Source organism: Salmo trutta, chromosome 27 (assembly GCF_901001165.1).
Source record: "Salmo trutta chromosome 27, fSalTru1.1, whole genome shotgun sequence".
Classification (NCBI taxonomy): domain Eukaryota; kingdom Metazoa; phylum Chordata; class Actinopteri; order Salmoniformes; family Salmonidae; genus Salmo; species Salmo trutta.
The window spans coordinates 27,933,361-27,959,049 of NC_042983.1; the positions used below are offsets into that span (position 1 = coordinate 27,933,361).

General features: G+C 44.2%; 1 protein-coding gene across 1 annotated transcript in view; it reads right to left on the reverse strand.

Annotated features, from left to right (window-relative positions):
* Nucleotides 1-4,572: 4,572 nt before the first annotated feature.
* LOC115164799 (cell surface hyaluronidase) overlaps nt 4,573-25,689 on the reverse strand; it is a 45,464-nt gene continuing 24,347 nt past the window's right edge. Inside the window, exons 8-24 of the mRNA XM_029717613.1 lie at nt 24,441-24,650; nt 23,818-24,023; nt 20,848-20,917; nt 19,835-19,963; nt 16,431-16,519; nt 15,657-15,788; nt 15,228-15,263; nt 14,947-15,102; nt 10,340-10,517; nt 8,678-8,893; nt 8,344-8,555; nt 7,916-8,098; nt 7,482-7,704; nt 7,257-7,358; nt 6,828-6,973; nt 6,408-6,514; nt 4,573-6,186 (exon numbers count right to left, since the gene is read on the reverse strand). Of these exons, the coding sequence (XP_029573473.1) occupies nt 5,993-6,186; nt 6,408-6,514; nt 6,828-6,973; nt 7,257-7,358; nt 7,482-7,704; nt 7,916-8,098; nt 8,344-8,555; nt 8,678-8,893; nt 10,340-10,517; nt 14,947-15,102; nt 15,228-15,263; nt 15,657-15,788; nt 16,431-16,519; nt 19,835-19,963; nt 20,848-20,917; nt 23,818-24,023; nt 24,441-24,650 (2,589 nt within the window). The 3' untranslated portion in view covers nt 4,573-5,992. The remainder of the gene's footprint in view (nt 6,187-6,407; nt 6,515-6,827; nt 6,974-7,256; nt 7,359-7,481; nt 7,705-7,915; nt 8,099-8,343; nt 8,556-8,677; nt 8,894-10,339; nt 10,518-14,946; nt 15,103-15,227; nt 15,264-15,656; nt 15,789-16,430; nt 16,520-19,834; nt 19,964-20,847; nt 20,918-23,817; nt 24,024-24,440; nt 24,651-25,689) is intronic.

Below are 25,689 nucleotides of genomic sequence, written 5' to 3' on the forward strand. Positions count from 1 at the left end.
AAAGGCATGCGCTGACAGGACAACCGCTGGTAAGCTTGAACAAACAAGACAAACTGACACAGACAGACAGAAAACACAGGTATAAAAACACAAGGGATAATGGGGAAGATGAGCAACACCTGGAGGTGGGTGGAGACAAGCACAAGGACAGGTGAAACAGATCAGGGCGTGACAATGAATATCGTCACATATGAGTGGTGATATATCGGTGTATCAATGATAGTCTAAAGGAGAATGATATGTCCAATAAATGGTTGTAAATTCATGTAAATTAGGTATCTAGAAGTTTACCGGTAATTAGAATAATATTCACTACATGACCAAAAGTATGTGGACACCTGCTCGTCGAACATTTCATTCCAAAATCATGGGCATTAATATGGAGTTGGTCCCCCATTTGCTGCTATAACAGCCTCCACTCTTCTGGGAAGACTTTCCACTAGATGTTGGAACATTGCAGCTGGGACTTGCTTCCACTCAGCCACAAGAGCATTAGCGAGGTCGGGCACTTATGTTGGGCGATTAGGCCTGGCTCGCAGTCGGCTTTCCAATTCATCCCAAAGGTGTTTGACGGGGTTGAGGTCAGGGCTCTGTGCAGGGCAGTCAAATTCTTCCACACCTATCTGGACAAACCATTTCTGCATGGTCCTTGCTTTGTGTGTGTGGGGGCATTGTCATGCTGAAACAGGAAAGGGCCTTCCCCAAACTGTTGCTACAGTTTAGATTGTGTAGCATTAAGATTTCCCTTCACTGAAACTAAAGGGCCTAGCCCAAACCATGAAAAATAGCCCCAGACCATTATTCCTCCAAACTTTACAGTTGGCACTATGCATTCGGGCAGGTAGCATTCTCCTGGCCATGGAAACCCATTTCATGAAGCTCCTGACGAACAGTTCTTGTGCTGCCGTTGCTTCCAGAGGTACTTTGGAACTCTGTAGGGAGTGTTGAAACCAAGGATAGACGTTCCCGTTCTGTGCGCTTGTGTGGCGCTCTGTGCACTCGTTGTTGGTCCTAGACATTTCCACTTCACAATAACAGCACTTACAGTTGACCGGAGCAAGTCTAGCAGGGCAGAAATGTATGCATTTACTTGTTGGAAAGGTGCATCCTATGACAGAGCCATGTTGAAAGTCACTGAGCTCTTCAGTAAGGCTATCCTACTGCCTATGTTTGTCTATGGAGATTGCATGGCTGGTGCTCAATTTTATACACCTGTCAGCAACGGGTGTGGCTGAAATAGCCGAACCCACTAATTTTAAGGGATGTCCACATACTTTTGTATATACAGTGTCGTTTTTCTGACTAAAAGAATGTATTAATCAGTGTATAGTCTAACATAAAACATGTGGTTGCCTTTCTTACTGGCAAAGACAAAAAATAACCCCATGTTGTTCATAAAGTACACTCTTAGAAAAAAGTGCTATCTAGAACCGAAAAGGGTTCTTTGGCTCTCCCCATACTTGAACCCTTTGAAATACCGTATTTGTTCCTGGTATAACCCCTTTGAGTTCCATTTAGAACCCTTTCCACATAGGGTGCTACATGGAATCCAAAAAGGGTTCTAGCTGGAACCAAAAATGGGTTCTCCTATGGGGACAACCGAATAACACTTTTGGAACCCTTTTTTCTAAGAGTGTATGTATAGGCCTAGTGTGTGTGTGTGTGTGTGTGTGTGTGTGTGTGTTAGAGTATATTACATGGCATAACCTTCAGTGCAAATGTGTTGTTGTGGGGCAGGGGCTGCTGCACACACTTAAGCGTGCACGTGACATACAGTTGACTTCGAAAGTTTACATACACTTAGGTTGGAGTCATTAAAACTTGTTTTCAACCACTTCACAAATGTCTTGTTAACAAACTATAGTTTTGGCAAGTCGGTTAGGACATCCACTTTGTGCATGACACAAGTCATTTTTCCAACAATTGTTTACAGACAGATTATTTCACTTATAATTCACAAAATCACAATTCCAGTGGGTCAGAAGTTTACAAACACTAAGTTGACTGTGCCTTCAAACAGATTGGAAAATTCCAGAAAATGATGTCATGGCTTTAGAAGCTTCTGATAGGCTAATTGACATCATTTGAGTCAATTGGAGGTGTACCTGTGGATGTATTTCAAGGCCTACCTTCAAACTCAGTGCCTCTTTGCTTGACAACATGGGAAAATCAAAAGAAATCAGCCAAGACCTCAGAAAAAAAATTGTAGACCTCCACAAGTCTGGGTCATCCTTGGGAGCAATTTCCAAACACCTGAAGGTACCACATTCATTTGTACAAACAATAGTATGCAAGTATAAACACCATGGGACCACGCAGCCGTCATACCGCTACAGAAAGAGACGCGTTCTGTCTTCTAGAGATTAATGTACTTTGGTGCGAAAAGTGCAAATTAATCCCAGAACAACAGCAAAGGACCTTGTAAAGATGCTGGGGAAACAGGTTCAAAAGTATCTACATGCAAAGTAAAACAAGTCCTATATCGACATAACTTGAAAGGCCGCTCAGCAAGGAAGAAGCCACTGCTCCAAAACTGCCATAAAAAAGCCAGACTACGGTTTGCAACTGCACATGGGGACAAAGATTGTACTTTTTTGGAGAATTTTCCTCTGGTCTGATGAAACAAAATAGAACTGTTTAGCCACAATGACCATCGTTGTGTTTGGATGAAAAAGGGGGAGGCTTGCAAGCCGAAGAACAACATTCCCAACAGTGAAGCATGGGGGTGTTAGTATCATGTTGTGGGGGTGCTTTGCTGCAGGAGGGACTAGTACACTTCACAAAATAGATGGCATCATGAGGGAGGAAAAGTATGTGGATATATTGAAGCAACATCTCAAGACAGCAGTCAGGAAGTTAAAGCTTGGTCGCAAATGGTTCTTCCAAATGGACAATGACACCAAGCATACTTCCAAAGTTGTGGCAAAATGGCTTAAGAACAACAAAGTCAAGGTATTGGAGTGGCCATCACAAAGCCCTGACCTCAATCCTATAGAAAATCTGTGGGCAGAACTGAAAAGGTGTGTGCGAGCAAGGAGGCCTACAAACCTGACTCAGTTACACCAGCTCTGTCACTAGGATTAAATGTCAGGAATTGTGAAAAACTGAGTTTAAATGTATTTGGCTAAGGTGTATGTAAACTTCTGACTTCAACTGACTTCTTATTACATTCACACAGAATTTAAAAGCCTAATTGGAACCTTAGCAACAGAATATTCACGATTGGGAAGGTAATTAGACTACAAATGAATGAGATCAGTTTAACCTACTAGCCTGCCTATGAAATGATTTGGCCTGCACCTGCACTCAACTGTAATGGAAGACCGAATAATCAGCAGCTAGGTGTTGCTTCTGTGATTGGTGGCCATTTTGACAGTAAGTGAGAAGAACTGCAATACTTCAATAGCCATAATACAGAGAAAAGAAACAGTGAGTACACAGCTGTCTAGCTACATATTTTCCCCTTTACAGAGGTTGTTGGTCTTCCAACAATTCAGTGCTCAAATTAAACGCGCAATCGGAGGTTCGCGCTAAACTAATGATGTACCTGTGCGCGTGGGCGGACAGAAATTACGAATGAGTTACGTGTTACGTGACAAAAAGGCCATGTGGCGCTAGATTGACCTCTGTTTGTCCCTATTCAAAAAAAGTAATTAAAAAAAAATAATTTTAAAAAACTATGATGGCATCATTGCAGGGGCCCTAACGAGCGGACACGGACTTCCTGCCCCCCAGACAACTCTGTATTAACTACGCAGTCACAGTGTTAGCACAGCTCCTGTGTGGCACAGTTGATAGAGCATGGTGCTTGCAACGCTAGGGTTGATTCCCACAGGGGACCAGTACAAAAATGTATGTAATCACTACTTACTGTAAGTCACTCTGGTTAAGAGCTTCTGATAAATGCTTGAAATGTAGCAGGACCCATCAATCACAAATTAAGTATATGGAATTGCAGCCATGACCAGGTCAGCAAGAGAGCCTCTATGTGTAACGCTTATGCAAGTCAAATGACTGACTTGTGAACCGATGCAGGTATACAGTATTGATTTCAACGGTGTAGTGGTAGTGTTGACGATGGGGTTTCAAGCCCCCTCTACCACGTTTCTTCCTCTCCTTTCCTACTATCATTAAAATATGAAACCTTCAATAATATTATGCGTATTCAAAGGTTCAGAATACTGTTTTGAACAATGAATGATCCCACATTAAGTCTTTGTGTCAGTTCTCATAGGAGTTTCATATTACATCTGTAGCATGAAAACTCATGTTTCAGATTGTTGGCATGGCTTTGGTTAGATAGGACTTCCTAACTATTAGAACAAGCCTGCTCCCAAGTGGTAAGATTGTCAAGTAGCAAGTACATCATTAAAAATGCACTGTTCTTGATCGTCTCCCTACCTAAACTTTCTTGCCCTCTATAACCCAAGTCGACTCTATACAGCTGCCCCATTAGTCTCATAGGCTAGATCAGAGATTTCAGTCATCTGATTCCTTTGTGCATAACATTAAGTCATCCTAGAGGCATCCTTGATTTTGTTGAATACATCAGCTAAAATAATGACAAGACAATGATGACAGGACACTTTATCACAAAGTTATCATCTCTGCAATTTCAGAAGAGCACTGAGGATGTGAGAATTCAAATATAAAGGTTTGATTAAAGAAATAAACTCTCATGAGTATAGTGATTCAACATTTCAAATACAACTCACAGCAAATTGAAAGGCACTCCCACAGTATACAGACAGCTTCTCAATATCCCTCAATACTCATTCCTATTCAAAGTGCTCAATTTGGAGTGTGCATCTTAAAAGCATTGAGGGATAAAAAAAATTACATATCAAAAAACACTTATTTACAACAGAACAGTGGTTAAAAAGCAGGTCCTTCTCTTCGGAGGCTCTCTCACAATGGTTGCATTAATTTTAGCTCGTCCAGGGCACTGGGTAGGCGGAGTTTGCACATTTTTGACCATTTCTTAGATCTTAAAGTGAAATCTTCACCGGGCGAGCTAAAATGAATGCACCCAATCACATATAGAAAGTCACTAATCGCCGGCACAGTGGGGGAGCCCTGCTCAAATCACCTGCTGAGGCCACAGAGGTACAGTAAGCCATGGTTTTGGTATGGACTACTAGTCTGTGTTCGTTTTAAGGCAATATTTACCTTGTAAAATGTCCCCCCGTAACACATACTTTTGGCATTTATACGTAATAAACAACATACATGACCATACTAAAAGGTAAATTAGTTGGAAACGCAGTTTCAATGGTAAGATAATGAGAAGAAAAAGAGAAAGAAACCATCTCTGCTGCATGCGTAGCCAGCCCTACGGGAAAGTGTCACTGTGTAGAGATCAAATAAATATGGAACAAAAAAGGACACATCCTGGGAAAAAAGGTTTGTTGGAAATACAACAATCTCAATGGAATCCAATACAAAATGTTTTCATTAAGATACAGCTGCCCTTAACAGATCTAGTCGCTGAACAAAATGCCCCCAGGGACATGCAAAAACTGCAGAAAAAAGGAGCGAGGAAACAGACAGAAGTTTTTCCTTTGATTTACTAATTCAGTCTTCTTCTAAATGATGTGTTTCATCTATGGATGTGGTGAGCAGCAGACAGGTCAAACGCTGGCCTGAACCAAAAACCCATCAGGGGTAACTGGATAGAAGTGACAGACCACACAAGTTTGTTGTGGTTACTTACTTTGTTAATCTGCTCTTATAGTTCCATTCTGGGTCCATCCACATTGATTCCCAGTTCCCAGTCAAATAACACACACACACACACACACACACACACACACACACACACACACACACACACACACACACACACACACACACACACACACACACACACACACACAGTAAATTACCCCCCAAATTATTAAACATCTTTGCCAATAAAATAATAAATAAAAGTTCAGCAGTTCACATTCATTTGCTGGTTGGTTGTGTTTTGGTTAAATTGTGTTCACATTTGTCATTGTGGTCCTGTGGCGGTCCTCAGTAGCTCCAGGTCTCTGCGTGTGCTGGTCTGTGTGCAGCCGTAGACCTCCAGACCCAGGGGGAGGTAGCGCTCCTGCAGCCCCAGCCCCTCCTCACCCTGCCCAACCAGGATGGAGGCCCACGGAGGGGGGGCAGAGCCACCCTGGAACCCCCAAAACACCAGGCTCTCTGTGAGAGAAACACAGTGTCATGTGGAAAATACTGTAATGAGGTGAGCAGAGAAAGAAGAAAAAGTATACATCGCAGAGAAAATATATAGTTGGAGAGACAGCAGGAAGAAAAGAGGAATGAAAGAGGAAAAGAACGAGGAACAGAGAATTGGATAGAAAAACCAGACCTGGCCTACAGTAATAGCACCCGCAACAGGGAACCATTTGAGTGACACCTACCTTTACTCTGCAGATCTGGTGCCTTAGTCATGCCCAGGGGGACCAGATATCGTGCAACACTGACCAAGCCATCGGGCTGCCCTCGTGTTCCCAGAAGCACTATTGACCTAGTCATGAGAAAATATAAGCAATTATGATTCATCGATTCCCCATCAAGTCAAAAGCCTCTGATCAAAATGATAGAACTTCTACCAGACAAAGAAATGCTACCTCTTACAATTCTCTTAAAGGCACCTTGTTGCAACGAAACCAATAGAAAAGTGCCAAAAGCGCAAACCCCACCCAACTGGCACTCCAGGTTGACTAAAGCAATGCTCAAAGTATTTGAAAGATTTCAAATAGTATTTGAACCCAGGTCTGCAACAGACCACCAATCGAGTTCTAATTCCAACCAGCAAGGGCCTAATTCTTCCCCCTCACCTCTTTGGTAATCCAGTTTTAAGATACTCCTCCATTTTGGAGTCCATTTTGGAGAACGATCTCTTATTTGTGACTTTTCCAGAGCAGGCATCAACAGAGACCAGGAAGATGCCTGGCTGTGTGAAGGAGAATGTCTCACTGTTCACCTGAGAGAAGAAAACGTTGAAGAAAAGTGGGTAAGAGATACAGCTGGCATGCTACAACCACAAACCGATTCAAAATATGGGTGGTGCTTTTGTATTGATCAATAGTGTGCATACTATTAATAAATTAGTATTTCATTCATAAACATTTATAATGGCCGTTTGATGGAAGTTAAACAACAGCACACCAACAACATGCAAACACTCATTATGCACACTGATCGGTGGCACCGGGACACTATTCTATAATGTAATACTGTGTTATATTTAAATCTGTGGCACTCACAGTGATAAAGGATTGTGTGTCTCCAGTCTGCTGCTCCTTGCTGCTGAGCGATTTGATCTGAGTTTGGAGATAGGAGTTCCACGGGTCACTGGAAAACACCAGCTACCAGAAAACACAGATTAAAGCAGGGCTTTTATGTCAGACAATACAACATGAGCTCATTCCTTTTCCAACAGAATTGCATACTAATGGAACAAAGACAGTGTGGGGGACTAGTAGGCTAACCTGGGAGGCCCCACAGTCCTTGCATGGTTGGGTGCTGAGGGTGGGCATGGGGACCACTGCCGAGGGAGTCTTGGTGTATTTGGGGTAGGCCTTGGCCGTGCAGTTACAGGTCAGTTTGGAGGACGATGTGCTGGCCATCACCTTAACTCTCTCGCAGCCCTTAACCGAGCAGTAACTGTGGCCATCGCGCCCCTGCCTCGCCCGCAAATACAGCCACAGCAAGCTGGGAGAGGAGAGAGGCCGGTGTTAATTGATGAAGGAGAGCGAGACGGACAGAGGGGCAAATCCTAACTTAAGCAAAATGTTCACTTAAAAATTGTACTTAGTCATACATTGAAGTCAATAGGAGACTAAGTAAAAATTCTAGAGGGAGAGAGAGGTACAGTAGATATAGCCATATGGATAGAGAGACATTAGGGTATAGTGACACTCACCCCACACTGGGGTCAAAGAAATACTTCCTCTCCAGCAGCCTCTTCTCCAGTTCAGCGAAGGTGAACACAGGCCCATAGTCGCTGATGTCATCGAAGATGTTACTCTGGCGGTCGTTGATGTCAGCCATGACCTGGAAGGTGGTGTCGGACGGGTAGCAGAGACCCACCAGCACCCAGTCACCTCTGGAGAGAAAGGAGTCAACAGGTGACAATGAAGGTTAGAGATCTGTCTTACAAACTGACAAACACATCCTCTTATCGCACACACATTCAAACACACAGCAGAAAAACCAGAGACCTCCTGACCCAAATTCTGACCCAGTGTATCGAGACTGGAACGAGACCAAGACCAGTTTCAATGTGGACAAACACCCAGACCAACCACCTTAAAAGACACACACACACATCAGTCCCAGTGTGCCACTCACTGGTTGAAGTTAATGAGGGAAAGGACAGTCTCTCTGGGAGCTGGGCCGTTCCAATGCAGGGTGTAGCTCTTGCTCATCATGAGGATAGGCTGGTACTGCTGGGACAGCGCCCCCTGGCTGTTAATACCCCTCAGCACCAGAGGAGCCTCAGGGTAGTCATCTCTACTGATGGACAGACTGAGGCTGGAAGCTCCCTGGGTCTGGATATACACCTGGAGGACACACATTAGAAAATGATAGACCAATAGAGCTTGGTCACTTCTATGCAGTGTATATCCTAAGCAGTGAATAAAGTCACTGGTGATAGGCATTAGGGCCACTGTCCCATCCGTACCTGAGAGTAGGTGCCACTGCAGACCACTCCGTTCCACTGGGTGATGTTGACACAGCCGGGGTGACGGATCAAGTAGTTGTCTGCTCTGCCTACATACGTGTCCCTGTAGCCCGTCACAGAGCCGTCCACGTCATGGAAGATGGAGTTCTTATCCCCGTCCAGATCATTCTCGTCGAACCACTGGCCCGGACGCCCGAAGAACACCCTCAGACCCACCTGTCACAAACAATAGGTTTTAAAAGACAGACATGACAAAACACAACCAGTGACTTACAAAGACATGTATGGCCTAAAAAGTGATGACGCGCAATTTGGTGTGCAGGTTTTCTAACTTTGATCTTGTAGGTGTATAGTATTTGAGAGTTGAGCTGAATGTATATTAGGGTCATATTCATTAATATAGACTGCAGCAAAACGTTTCTAATCAATTCAACCCAGGTGTCAGTGATGAGCGTTCAACAAAAGTCTTTGAAAGCCATTTTGAAAAGGGATATTTTGAGTTTAGTCAAGCTTGAAAAGTTGAGTCGAGCTTGTCACCACATCCCCAACACTAGAGGGCTCTCCAATTCAGAATGACTTTCATCCAGAACCTCCCCTTCGCTCTCCCTATCTCTCAGCATGGGGTCTCCACCCAACCACTGGTTCCAGTAAAATGCCAACTCAGTAACTCTGAGCTCTCTGCTGTGTTCCAGGACAACAGAGATTCTTCCAACAGATTGGCCACAATGGAAACAGACAGAGTGAAAGAGTGCATGCAGGAAAACAGTGTCTGATCCCTGCACTTCAAAATCAAAGCTTTCGATGTAAACACAAGTGGCATAAAAACTAAACTAGGCCCATCAGAACGGAAAATGACAATTACAATGTGCAAACAAGCAGACGGAAGTTTCAGATGGTTATTTTGCCTGATTTGGCAAAGGGAAACTCCATAGACACTAATGTTTCAGTCAGTGACCTTTATCAAATCATATCAAATATACGTTTATTGGTCACGTACACGGTGTAGAAGATGTTATAGCGGATGAAGATAAATGCTTATGTTACTAGCTCCAAACAATGCAGTAAAATGTCAAACATATACACAAATAATACAATTTTATTTATTTTTATCTTGAAATGTCAGAACGAATCCAATGAATCCAAATAGCACATAACAGTTATGCAATCTATATGTATATACACAGGATTAATCTACTAAGAATGATATAGGGTGAGCTATGTAAAACATCCAGTATATATAAATACATAAACGGTGTGTAGAAACAGTGTAACTAAAATGCAATGTACAGTAGTAGAAATATTAGAATATATTATTTAAATACATAGTACAAAACCCCATGGCAAAATGGATAGAATTGCAGGAATTTTGCTTCTGGACCAGAGTCCGGATATAATTATCACATTCTTATCAGACTTTTTGTTTGTAACATCATTATTACGTCAGTATTTGAGAACAACAGAGAAGAGGCAATGGCCCTTTTCCTGAAGTGTGCACTCGTAAACTCCCCCTCGTAGATTTAAAAGGAAAGGACTGGTCTAAGGAATATGGCAGAAACTCCCTACACCATGCTTACACCAATCCAATGCTTTTCAATGCATGAGGGTCAGAGAATGAGTGTGCACTTCTAGTATGAAAGGTGGAGTGATGTGATGGCTACTCACAGTGGGCTGGAAGCTGAGTTTGGACAGGTTGTTGCGTGGCGTGAGCTGCCAGGTGTTCTTTAGGTTGAAGCCCACCGCGCTGGTGAAACGCTCCTTCGTCGGGATGTAATTTCGGAATGTGCTCTGCGTGATCCGCACAGGACCGTCATAGATCTGGAAGCCACGGATCGGGAACGTCCTTTAAAAAATCCGTATGAGAGTCACACAACAAACATGACTAGAGTCACACCGAGCTAACACAAACAAAACAAGTCACGTTACAGTCAAGACAGCATCAGCTGATCCAGAGCATCTACACTGAGTGTACAAAACATTAAGAATACCTGCTCTTTCCATGACAGACTGACCAGGTGAATCCAGATGAAAGCTATTATCCCTTATTGATGTCATTTGTTAAATCCACTTCAATCAGTGTAGATGAAGGGAGAAGACAGGTTAAAGAAGAATTTTTAATCCTTGAGACAAGACATGGATTGTGTATGTGTGCCATTAAGAGGGTGAATGGGCAAGACAAGGCAGCAGCTACTCTTCCTGGGATCCAAACATAAAGCACTTACATTACATTAAATCAAATCAAAAGATAAAACAGTACATCATATAACATTATTACACTACTACATATCTACAATACAAAATGTTTGATACCACTATACAACTGTCACGCCCTGACCTTGGAGAGCCTTTTTATTTCTCTATTTGGTTAGGTCAGGGTGTGATTTGGGTGGGCATTCTAGTTTTTCTATTTCTTTGTTGGCCGGGTATGGTTCCCAATCAGAGGCCGCTGTCTATCGTTGTCTCTGATTGGGGATCATACTTAGGCAGCCCTTTTTCCACCTTTAGTTTGTGGGATCTTGTTTTTGTACTGTTGCTTTCCAGCCCTACAGAACTGTGCGTTTCGTTTTGTTTTTGTATTTGTTTTTTCGGTGTCATCAATAAAAGAAAGATGTACGCCTACCACGCTGCACCTTGGTTCAATCCTTCCATCGACGAGAGTAAGTTTTCTTGAATGAGTCGTAAGTAAAGGATATACTGCTCCTCCCGGACCAGGCCCAAATCCCCGTTTTTCATATGAAGAGGAGACATTGTTACAGAGGTCGTAGAGCCGGATGCCTGGCGAGACTGCGTCGGCGAGTGCATAATCCGCCTTTACCCTCCATTATACTGGCAAACATGCAATCACTAGAGAATAAACTGGATGAGCTCCGTTCAAGACTATCCTATCAATGGGACATTAAAAACTGTAATATCCTGTTTCATCAAGTCGTGGCTGAACAAGGACATGGATAATATACAGTTAGCTGGGTTATCCGTGCATCGGCAAGACAGAACAGCAGCCTAAGATCAGGGAGGGTGGTGTGTCTTTGTCAACAACAGCTTGTGTGCAATCTCTAATATTAAGAAAGTCTCAAGGTTTTGTTCACCTGAGTTAGAGTACCTCATGATAAGCTGTAGACAACACTATTCTTCGTAGCTGTCGATTATCCACCACAAACCGATGCTGGCACTAAGACCGCACTCAACGAGCTGTATAAGGCCATAAGCAAACAAGAAAATACTCATTCGGAGGCGGCGCTCCTAGTGGCCGGGGACTTTAATGTAGGAAAACTGAAATCTGTTTTACCTCATTTTTATCAGCAGGTCACATGTGCAACCAGAGGGGGGGGAGAGAAAACTCTAGATCACCTTTACTCCACACACACAGAAGTGTACAAAGCTCCCTCTCACCCTCTATTTGGCAAATCTGACCATAACTCTATCCTCCTGATTCCTGCTTACAAGCAAAAATTCAAACAAGTACCAGTGATGCGCTCAACACAGAAGTGGTCTGATGAAGTGGATGCTAAGCTACAGGACTGTCTCGCAAGCACATACTGGAATATGTTCCGGGATTCATCCGATGACATTGAGGAGTATACCACATCAGTCACCGGCTTCATTAATACATGCATCTACGACGTCGTCCCTACAGTGACCATACGTACATATCCCAACCAGAAGCCATGGATTACAGGCAACATCTGTACTGAGCTAAAGGCTAGAGCCGACGCTTTCAAGGAGCGGGACACTAATCTGGACGCTTATAATAAATCCCATTACACCCTCCGACGAACTATCAAACAGGCAAAGCATCAACACAGGACTAAGATCGAATCCTACTACACCTGCTCTGATGCTCCTCGGATGTGGCAGGGCTTGCAAACTATCACGGATTACAAAGAGAAACCCAGCCGCGAGCTGTCCAGTGACGCAGACCTACCAGACAATTAAGCCTTCTATGCTCGCTTCGAGGCAAGCAACACTGAACCAAGCATGAGAGCACCAGCTGTTCCGGATGACTGCGATCACACTCTCTGTAGCCAATATGAGTAAGACCTTTTAATCTTCAGGATTGGACCCTTTTTTTCAATTTTTGCCTAAAATGACATGCCCAAATTTAACTGCCTGTAGCTCAGGACCTAAAGCAAGGATATGCATATTCTTGATACCATTTGAAAGGAAACACTTTGAAGTTTGTGGAAATGTGAAATCATTGTAGGCGAATATAACACATTAGATCTGGTAAAAGATAAATACCAAAAAATGCATGTATTTTTCTTTTGTACCATCATCTTTGAAATGCCAGAGAAAGTCCATAATGTATTATTCTAGCCCAGGCGCAATTTAGATTTTGGCCACTAGATGGCAGCAATGTATGTGCAAAGTTTTAGACTGATCCAATGCATATCTGTTAAAAATGTACCTCTTGGGGACCCTTTCGAGATAGGATCCCATTAACGGGATTGCTTGACAAGATAGCATGGCGCGAAATTCAAAACAGCAAAAATCAAATAATTTCAATTTCTCAAACAATCAACTATTTTACACCATTTTAAAGATAAACTTCTCGTTAATCCAACCACATTGTGTAGGCTAATGTAGGCTAATGTGATTAGCATGAGGTTGTAAGCAACAAGCTTAAATTATTGTTAATCTAACTGCACTGTCCAATTTACAGTATCTATTACAGTGAAATAATACCATGCTATTGTTTGAGAAGAGTGCACAATTATGAACTTTAAAATGTATTAATAAACCAATTAGGCACATTTGGGCAGTCTTAAACAGGTTAACATTCACAAGGCCGCTGGGCCAGAGTGATTACCAGGATGCGTACTCAGAGCATGTGCTGACCAGCTGGCACTGACATTTTCAACCTCTCCCTGACCCAGTCTGTAATACCTACATGTTTTAAGCAGACAACCATAGTCCCTGTGGCAAAGAACACTGAGGTAACCTGCCTAGATGACTACCGCCCCGTAGCACTCACATCTGTAGCCATAAAATGCTTTGAAAGGCCGGTCATGGCTCCCTCCAATTCGCATACCGCCCCAACATATCCACAGATAATGCAATCTCTATTGCACTCCACGCGGCCCTTTCCCAGCTGGATACAAGGAACACCCACCTGAGAATGCTATTCATTGACTACAGCTCAGCATTCAACACCATAGTGCCCTCCAAGTTCACTAAGCTAAGGACCCTGGGACTGAACACCTTCCTCTGCAACTGGATCCAGGACCTCTATAAAAGGCTCCTTAACAGCTTCTACACCCAAGCCATAAGACAGTTAATCAAATGGCTACACAGACTATTTGCATTGACCTCCTTTTTTAATCGTATTTGTTATATATTTTTTGCACCGACTCTCTTGCACAGGCTCGATGTACACTCACTGGACTCTAACCACACACTCACACATATTACACTGACCCTCCAACACACACACACACACATATTTCTTCACACTCCACATACGCTGCTGCTATTCTGTTTATTATCTATGTATAGTCACTTTACCACGAACTACATGTACATATTACATCAATTACCTCAACTAACCCGTAACCCTGCACATTGACTCGGTACCGGTACACCTTGTATATAGCCTTGTTATTGTATTGTGTTACTATTTTTCCTTTTGTTTATTACTTTTTTTGTTGGTTAAAGGCTCTTAGGGATAGGCGTCCCGTCAACGGGACAGTTGTAAATCATGCAGCGCCGTGTGTCACGATCGCAGATTTTAGAGAAACAACAAATGTCGGTCTTATGTCGGCTGAAAGCTTAAATTCTTGTTAATATAACTGCATATCCTTGCTTCAGGGCCTGAGCTACTGGTAGTTAGATTTGGGTATGTCATTTTAGGTGAATATTGAACAATAATGCCTAACCCTAATCTTAAATTAAGACCAAAAAGCACATTTTTGTTCTCATGAATTCTTTTACATATAGCCAACCTGAGGACTGTCTCTCTGACTGTGGGTGGGTTACAGCCTGCTCCCTGTCCCTGATCCGAGTGCTCTTCCGCAACTGCTCTCTGTGACTGTAACTGTTTCTCAGACTCTAATTTCGCATTGATCACTGTAAGCAACGCTTTGATTCATTTTTTCCTTTCAGTCACTGTTTATCAAAGGAGGCTTACTATGCGGATGGAGGAAATTGGTTCTCAGGAAACACAGAAGTGATAGAAACATTAAAAAAACATTTATCCTATTACAGGAAGTTAGTCAAAGCACACACACACGAGAACAAACACACACGAGAACACACACACACGAACACACACACACCTGTTCCTGGGTAGTGTCCTCATCTTGCCGTCTGCTCCTCCCTGGCCCCAGTACTTGTTCTGGCCTCCGTTGAAGCCACGGTTCCGGCTCTCTCCCACAAACAGAGACTGAGTCACTTCCTGACTGGAACCCTCGTCCTTAGGATAACTACCGTCACTGACGGAGGGAGAGGAAAGGGACAGGATGTGTTTTTGAGCATAAGTGTATGTGTAGTGGGGGTGTTAGGAATGTACAGACAGAAACACAGGTGTAGAAACAGACACAGGAGCCTTGGTACATACCTCGCAAAGGAGAGTCCCACCCCATTGTCTGCAAATCTATAACCAGAGAGAATGAACGTATCATTCATTCTGCATTGTAGATGTGCACTGTGTGAGAGCTCCACTGAGTAGGGCTAACCCAGAAGTGTAGGAGTCACCAGTTCAATGTCATCCATAGCCTTGAGGACTGAGAAAGAGGAACTCCTGGCCCTTTGCCACATCCGAGATGGCCACTTGATAACATGTTAGCTTAGCATGCTAGCTACTAATTCTAATGCAAGTTACCTACAGTAAAACCTGAGTCACTTCTGAGACACACTTCTCTGTGCGAATCATACAGGGACATCGAAAGACAGAAGCGATGAGATGTGACTACTGCACAGCACATTGATGAACAAGGATACATTAACCACATTCATGGGCTCAGTGAGATGACATCACATCACTCACCCAGAGTTCTGAATGGTAATGTCACCGCCTCGTATCCAGGCTCCGAGGTCGTTGTTCTTAAAGGCGATGAGTGTGTCGATGAGAGCAGCCACCCTGGGACGGTTTGGATCTGCATTCTCATGTGGACGGAACCTGAAACAGACCCATGTGTAATATGAGTATAGAAACACACACACTCTTGATCTGTCTTTCTGACACACAGATACACAGCACTCTCTTAGAAAATACACACAGACAAACACTACACACACAGACAAACACAGACAAACACTACGCACACAAACAAACACACACAAACACTACACACACAGACAAACACTACGCACACAGACAAACACACACAAACAAACACTACGCACACAGACAAACACACACACGCTCAGTCCTCACCTTCACACACAAACACACACAGCATAAGCAGTGGTATTAGATGGCCTAAGCTATTTTCTTTCCATCTGTTGAAGAAGAGGCTTGTATTTGGACAGACTGGTGCAGATTGGAGCCTTGTTTTGTCTGTAAACACAAACCTGCCAGACCCTCCAGACTACTGTACAAGGAGAGTACCGAACAGTACAGACTATCAAAGTACAGTACAGACCAGTATAGACCATATAAACTACATACCATCTACAGTAAGTGCTGTAGAGATAGATACTAACTAAACCACAGCCTACTAGACCAAGTAAATATATAGACAATGATTGATCCAAATGATTGATCCCTGCATGTCGAAATGTAATTCTAAATGCAATGTAGTTTGACGTGTATTCTTACCTGGCATTGTTGTCCAGACACAGGTACTCCCGGGGGTCTGCAGCACTGGCATTGGTGGTTTTCACACCTTTATCAATGAAGAGCCCAGCCTGGGTAACACAAACAGGTATGGGAACTACGGTCATAAAGGAGTCGGACAGTTTTACATGTTTTGCATGTGAGTGTTGTAATAGCACACAGTAGCAACTCTAAAATAGATATATTGTCAAATGTACGGGATATAAGAGAGTAGTGTGTAATGTGCAGTTCAAGTGTGAATGCAATGCAACTGTGTATATACCATAGGTATACACTACCGGTCAAAAGTTTTAGAACACCTATTCATTCAAGGGTTTTTCTTTATTTTTGCTATTTTCTACATTGTAGAATAATAGTGAAGACATCAAAACTATGAAATAACACATACGGGATCATGTAGTAACCAAAAGTGTTAAACAAATCTAAATATATTTTAGATTCTTCAAATAGCCACCCTTGGCCTTGATGACAGCTTTGCACACTCTTGGCATTCTCTCAACCAGCTTCATGAGGTAGTCACCTGGAATGCATTTCAATTACCAGGTGTGCCTTCTTAAAAGTGAAGTTGTAGAATTTATTTCATTCTTAATGTGTTTGAGCCAATCAGTTGTTGTGACAAGGTAGGGTTGGTATACAGAAGATAGCCTTATTTGGTAAAATACCAAGTCCATATTATCGCAAGAACAGCTCAAATAAGCTAAGAGAAACGACAGTCCATCATTACTTTAAGACATGAAGGTCAGTCAATCCGGAACATTTCAAGAACTTTGAAAGTTTCTTCTGGAACATTCAAAGAACTTTGAAAGTTTCTTCAAGTGCAGTTGCAAAAACCATCAAGCGCTATGATGAAACTGGCTCTCATGAGGACCGCCACAGGAATGGAAGACCCAGAGTTACCTCTGCTGCAGAGGATAAGTTCACTAGAGTTAACTACACCTCAGAAATTAAAGCCCAAATAAATGCTTCACAGAGTTCAAGTAACAGACACATCTCAACATCAACTGTTCAGAGGAGACTGTGTGAATCAGGCCTTCATGGTTGTATTGCTGCAAAGAAACCACTACTAAAGGACACCAATGCGAAGAAGAGACTAGCTTGGGCCAAGAAACATGATCAATGGACATTAGACCGGTGGAAATTTGGTCTTTGGTCTGGAGTCCAAATTGGAAATGTTTGGTTCCAACCGACGTGTCTTTGTGAGATGTGGTGTGGGTGAATGGATGATCTCCGCATGTGTATTTCCCACCGTAAAGCATGGAGGAGGAGGTGTTATGGTGTGGGGGTGCCTTGCTGGTGACACTGTCTATGATTTATTTAGAATTCAAGGCACACTTAACCAGCATGGCTACCACAGCATTCTGCAGCGATACGCCATCCCATCTGGTTTGGGCTTAGTGGGACTATCATTTGTTTTTCAACAGGACAATGACCCAACACACCTCCAGGCTGTGTAAGGCCTATTTTACCAAGAAGGAAATTGATGGAGTGCTGCATCAGATGACCTGGCCTCCACAATCCCCCTACCTCAATTGATATGGTTTGGAGTGAGTCGGATCGCAGAGTGAAGGAAAAGCAGCCAACAAGTGCTCAGCATATGTGGGAACTCCTTCAAGACTGTTGGAAAAGCATTCCAGGTGAAGCTGGTCATCAAGGCAATGGGTGGCTATTTGAAGAATATCAAATATTAAATATATTTTGATTTGTTTGACACTTTTTTTGATTACTACATGATTCCATATGTGTTATTTCATAGTTTTGATGTCTTCACTATTATTCTACAATGTAGAAAATAGTAAAAATAAAGAAAAACCCTATAAGCTCACTCCTTATGAGAGAGGCATTTGTGGTCAGAGTGGACAATGGGCTCCCAGTTCACCTAACCTAATTTTGCTATTAAGCCAGAGAAACAGAAGCCTATTACAAATGCTAGTGTGCGTGTCTGTGTGCGGCGAGCGAAGTGGGTGTGCATGTGGAGTCCTTTTTATCCTCTTAAGGATCCGACCCTTTTTACCCCCCGCCTAAAATGACAGTATTGGCTATAGCTCAGGACCTGAAGCAAGGATATGCATATTCTTGATATCATTTGAAAGGAAACACTTTAACGTTTGTGGAAATGTGAAAATAATGTAGGAGAATATAACACAATAGATCTGGTAAGAGAAAATACAAAGAAGAAGACATGCATTTGTTTGCATTTTATTTGCCAACTGAGCCACACGGTCCCGTGTGGCTCAGTTGGTAGAGCATGGTGTTTGCAACACCAGGGTTGTGGGTTCAATTCCCACGGGGGACCAGTACTGTATGAAATGTATGCACTCACTACTGTAAGTCACTCTGGATAAGAGCGTCTGCTAAATGACTAAAATGTAAAAAAAATTGTACCATCATCTTTGAAATGCAAGAGAAAGGCCATAATATATTATTCTAGCCCAGGTGTAATTTAGATTTTGGCCACTAGATGGCAGCAGTGTATGTGCAAAGTTTTAGACTGATCCAATTAACCATTTCATATCTGTTCAAAATGATGTATCAAGACTGCCCAAATGTGCCTAATTGGTTTATTAATACATTTTCAAGTTCATAATTGTGCACTCTCAAACAATAGCATGGTATTCTTTCATTGTAATAGCTACTCTAAATTGGACAGTGCAGTTAGATTAACAAGAATTTAAGCTTGTTGCTTACAACCTCATGCTAATCACATTAGCCTTCGTTAGCTCAACTGTCCCACGGTGGGGACACCAATCCCGTATTATCCACGCCAAACTTGGTGCAAAACCACGCCCACGGGTAACCTAGCAACATTCAAAGCCACGCTGATTGGTCAGAGTTCGGACGTTCCCTCGTGCCTGCCATGCAACCGACTGCGGGAGACGAGCAGTTTCGCAGAATCGTTTGAAATGAGCTAAACGAAAGGCAAGAAACATGTGACTGTAGAAAACTAACATTACATGATTGTAAGTAATAGTGAATCAATGGCAATTTGGGAAAATGCAAGTATGGATGCCAATGTTTTGTTTTGGTGGGGATTCCATCTCTAATGTTCCTCCTTCTCTCGCGCGCCTTTGCTTCGTCACAGGAAACAACCGAATTCTGACCAATCAGCGCAGCTTTTAATGTTGCTAGGTTTCTTGTGGGTGTGGTTTTGTACCAAGTTTGGCATGGATAAAAAGGACGCGTGCATTTGTAAGGTTTTGAGTGAGAGCTGGCATACTGTATGGGGGAGAAATCAGACAATTGGAAGAGCTTTTACTACTTCATGTATGTGATCCCTGCGGGAATTTAACGCCAAGACCTTGGTGTTGTTAGCGCCATGCTTTTACCAGCTGAGCCACACAGAATCACAGTGTGTTTGTCTTTCACACAGTGCTGCCAGTGAGTGGTACCTTAAAGTTGGAGTGCACACGGTTGTTGTAGAAGATCCCCAAAGGGGTCAGCTCTGCCCGGGTCTCTGGAACCAGCCCATGAGAGTCCCCTGTGGATGGGCTGTGGAACACATACCATATCCCAGCATCCTTTAGGATGACATGGGGAGTGGGGAGGTGAATGGAGTGAAAAATAATAATAATCCTGGAGTAATAATCAACCAAATGTATTTAGAAGCTCTTTTTACATCAGCAGATGTCACAAAGTGCTTATACAGAAACCCAGCCTAAAACCCCTAAGAATAAGCAATGCCGATGTAGAAACACAGTGGCTAGGAAAAACTCCCTAGAAAGACAGGAACCTAGGAAGAAAGCTAGAGGAACCAGGCTCTGAGGAGTGGCCAGTCCTCTTCTGGCTGTGCCCGGTGGAGATTTTAAGAGTACATGGCCATTAAGGCCAGATCGTTCTTCAAAATGTTCATAGATGACCAGCAGTGTCAAATAATAATCACAGTGGTTATAGAGGGTGCAACAAGTCAGCACCTCAGGAGTAAATGTCAGTTTGCTTTTCATGGCCGAGCATTCAGAGGTCAAGACAGCAGGTATGAGAGAGAGAAAGAGAGAGAGAGAGAGAGAGAACTGCACAGAGAGAGTACTGTCATTGAGTATTGCACAGAGAGAGTACTGTCCTTGAGTATTGCACAGAGAGAGTACTGTCATTGAGTATAATGTATCAATATACAATTGTGCTTGAACTAGAACAGTAAGGTCTTGATGTTGAACTTAATCTCCTGGTTGAAGCCATCATTTATTGCTGTTGATGTAAAAGTAAGAACCTAATATCTCCCCAGATTTATCACTTCATCACATGAGATGAACCGGTAAGCCACAGCCTTAGATCCTTATGAGTGGCTAAACCTTAAAGCTGGGGGGGCTCACCAGATGTACAGTCTCAGTCCCCTGCTGATCGTTATTTATTCATTATTAAACAGTGTTGTCTTGTTGGTAGGCAGAGATGCTTATTACAGTCATACCTGGGAGCCAGCAGCAGCGTTGCTTATGAGGTTATTATTGGGGTTGGCGATCCAGAACGTAGACACTGCCCTAAAACAACACACACACACACCGAGCAGACACAGACAGACACACAGGGAGGATGAAAGGGCATTAGAGGAGATGTCTCCAGGCTAACTGATTGTTAATATAAGGATCTATTAATTTAATAAGAACAGTGACTCCTGTTATCCATGGAAAAATCCACCTCTCCCACATAAATCCTGTCCAGGGACAGTTCTGCCAACACACACACACACACGCACGCACACGGACACACACACACCTGTACTCTCTCTCTCTCTCTCTCACACACACACACACACACACACACACACACACACACACACACACACACACACACACACACACACACACACACACAGTCCTCCAAAAACAGCGCCTGCTGATCCCCAAACAGACCTCCTTTTCAACCTCCCCCAGAAACAGAAACACATCCCATGCAGCGGGGTGGTTGATTTTGCAGGGATAAGACGGCCCTATCACTCTCACACAGAGGACATGAACCCTTTCTCTTCTCTCAAGGTAGACCTGTCCAACCCAGTAAAACCTGAAACACCACACCCCACAGTAGACCTGTCCAACCCAGTAAAACCTGACACACCACACCCCACAGTAGACCTGTCCAACCCAGTAAAACCTGACACACCACACCCCACAGTAGACCTGTCCAACCCAGTAAAACCTGACACACCACACCCCACAGTAGACCTGTCCAACCCAGTAAAACCTGACACAACACCCCACAGTAGACCTGTCCAACCCAGTAAAACCTGACACACCACACCCCACAGTAGACCTGTCCAACCCAGTAAAACCTGACACAACACCCCACAGTAGACCTGTCCAACCCAGTAAAACCTGACACAACACCCCACAGTAGACCTGTCCAACCCAGTAAAACCTGACACAACACCCCACAGTAGACCTGTCCAACCCAGTAAAGCCTGAAACACCACACCCCACAGTAGGCATGTCCAACCCAGTAAAACCTGACACAACACCCCACAGTAGGCCTGTCCAACCCAGTAAAACCTGACACACCACACCCCACAGTAGACCTGTCCAACCCAGTAAAACCTGACACACCACACCCCACAGTAGGCCTGTCCAACCCAGTAAAACCTGACACAACACCCCACAGTAGACCTGTCCAACCCAGTAAAACCTGACACACCACACCCCACAGTAGGCCTGTCCAACCCAGTAAAACCTGACACACCACACCCCACAGTAGACCTGTCCAACCCAGTAAAACCTGACACACCACACCCCACAGTAGACCTGTCCAACCCAGTAAAACCTGACACACCACACCCCACAATAGACCTGTCAAACCCAGTCAAACCTGACACACCACACCCCACAGTAGACCTGTCCAACCCAGTAAAACCTGACACACCACACCCCACAGTAGACCTGTCAAACCCAGTAAAACCTGACACACCACACCCCACAGTAGACCTGTCCAACCCAGTAAAACCTGACACAACACCCCACAGTAGACCTGTCCAACCCAGTAAAACCTGACACACCACACCCCACAGTAGACCTGTCAAACCCAGTAAAACCTGACACAACACCCCACAGTAGACCTGTCCAACCCAGTAAAACCTGACACACCACACCCCACAGTAGGCCTGTCCAACCCAGTAAAACCTGACACACCACACCCCACAGTAGACCTGTCCAACCCAGTAAAAACGGACACACACCCCACAGTAGACCTGTCCAACCCAGTAAAACCTGACACACCACACCCCACAGTAGACCTGTCCAACCCAGAAAAACCTGACACACCACACCCCACAGTAGACCTGTCCAACCCAGTAAAACCTGACACACCACACCACACCCCACAGTAGGCCTGTCCAACCCAGTAAAACCTGACACACCACACCCCACAGTAGAGCTGTCCAACCCAGTAAAACCTGACACACCACACCCCACAGTAGGCCTGTCCAACCCAGTAAAACCTGACACACCACACCCCACAGTAGACCTGTCCAACCCAGTAAAACCTGACACACCACACCCCACAGTAGACCTGTCCAACCCAGTAAAACCTGAAACACCACACCCCACAGTAGACCTGTCCAACCCAGTAAAACCTGACACCACACCCCACAGTAGACCTGTCCAACCCAGTAAAACCTGACACAACACCCCACAGTAGGCCTGTCCAACCCAGTAAAACCTGACACACCACACCCCACAGTAGGCCTGTCCAACCCAGTAAAACCTGACACACAACACCCCACAGTAGGCCTGTCCAACCCAGTAAAACCTGACACAACACCCCACAGTAGGCCTGTCCAACCCAGTAAAACCTGACACACAACACCCCACAGTAGGCCTGTCCAACCCAGTAAAACCTGACACACCACACCCCACAGTAGACCTGTCCAACCCAGTAAAACCTGACACACCACACCCCACAGTAGACCTGTCCAACCCAGTAAAACCTGACACACCACACCCCACAGTAGACCTGTCCAACCCAGTAAAACCTGACACACAACACCCCACAGTAGACCTGTCCAACCCAGTAAAACCTGACACACCACACCCCACAGTAGACCTGTCCAACCCAGTAAAACCTGACACCACACCCCACAGTAGACCTGTCCAACCCAGTAAAACCTGACACACCACACCCCACAGTAGACCTGTCCAACCCAGTAAAACCTGACACACCACACCCCACAGTAGACCTGTCCAACCCAGTAAAACCTGACACACCACACCCCACAGTAGACCTGTCCAACCCAGTAAAAGGTTTTACCCTTACTTCCATTACTCATTCTTGTTGAGCTATATTTCTTTCTCATTTCTGCCTCTTTTCACTTTCATTCTGTTCCTCTAATTTCCCCTCTGTCACTTGTTTACTCTTTTTATCCGCGGCCAGACAAGTATTTTCTGAGTCTTACTTGCACTCCATGCTCGGCGAAGGTGTATAGTTCTTATACACTTTGTCTCGGATGCTGGTGCACATGGTCTCGTTGCGGTCGGTGGGCAGGAGCGTTCCTGGTCGGGTCACCAAACCCAGGTTGTGGAAGAACGTGTTCCTCTGCTCCATCCCATCCTCCAGGAAGAAACAGTGACCCAGGGTGTCATAGCCTACAGTGTCCTTCACCTGGAGAGGAGAAACATTTGGGAAACGCTACACACCAATGACAGGAGCAGAGCAGGAAAGCAGCTGGGAGTTGCTGCATCATGTTATCTGAATGTTGGTCGATTCACTTTCTCAACTCATTTGACATTCATTTATTTCATGACTGGCGTCATATGGTCCTCATTTCCCCAAGTTTTATCACACATACAGCACATACACACACACCAGGGCTGGAGTCAATTCGAATTAAAGACAGTCAATTCATGAAGTAAACTTAAATTACATCTATTTTCAATGACATCAATAAACAGAAGTTTTTCAAAAGTGTTTTATTTTTAAATATTATTTTTTTTAAATCACTTCCTGAATTGACTGCCTTCAATTATAATTGACCCCAGCCCTGACACACACGTGCACACACATACAGCACACACACACCAGCAGGCCGTTGGTGGCGTGAATGGTGATGCAGCGGGAGAAGGAGTGGTGGATGGAGAGGCCGTCCACGTAGGCTGGTTCCCGGTAGCCCCCTCGCCAGTCAACATCCCCACAGCGGTGGAAGTGGACCGGGTAGCGGCCCTGCTCCTGCTGCCCCATGTTCCTCAGCTCCACGTGGGACAGGTGCACCGAAGTGAAGTTCCCAAATATCTGAGGAGAAATGGGGTAGAGAGGAGAGAGAGAGTAAGCTGTGCTGTGTTGTGTTGTGTTGTGCTATGCTGTGCTGTGCTGTGCTGTGCTGTGCTGTGCTGTGCTGTGCTGTCTTGCATCATATTACTCTGGTTCTGCTGATCTATTGGTGGCTCTATTTTACAGTTACATCTGCTGATGAATGGAACATCATGCAACAACTGAGATGATCTGAGCACAAACAATGCTATACAGAGAGAGAGAAGAGTGAAACAGAGAGAGAGAGGGACAGAAAGAGAGAGAGAGAGTGAGAGAGAGAGAGACAAAGAGGGAGAAGAGTGAGACAGAGAGAGAGAGACAAAGAGAGAGAAGAGCGAGACAAAGAGGGAGAAGAGTGAGACAGAGAGAGAGAGAGACAAAGAGAGAGAAGAGCGAGACAGAGAGAGAGAGGGACAGAGAGAGAGAGAAAGAGAGAGAAGAGTGAAACAGAGAGAGAGAGGGACAGAGAGAGACAGAAAGAGAGAGAGTGACAGAGAGAGAGACAAAGAGAGAGAAGAGTGAGACAGAGAGAGACAAAGAGAGAGGAGTGAGACAGAGAGAGCGAGGGACAGAGAGAGACAGAGAGAGACAGAAAGAGAGAGAGTGACAGAGAGAGAGAGACAGAGAGAGAAGAGTGAGACAGAGAGAGAGGGACAGAGAGAGAGAAAGACAGAGAGAGAGACAGAAAGAGAGAGAGAGTGACAGAGAGACAAAGAGTGAGAAAGAGAGAGCGGGAGAGAGAGAGAGAGAGAGATACACACAAATATGACCTAATGAGCAAATAGACACAAACACATGCAGTAAACTCAGGGAGGTCTTTCTTAGGTATATGGCCTTTTCCACATTGTCTGTTTTGTGTTAAGGAGATATTGGCCAATCCCTCAAGCTAACTGTAACTCACTCATTCACTCACCCAAACTCTCTCTCACACACACACACTACACTTGGACAGAACTCTCTACAGTCAAGAAACACGTTTTTTTTCCATTTACTGCAAAGGGGCTGCTTTTACATAAGGCAA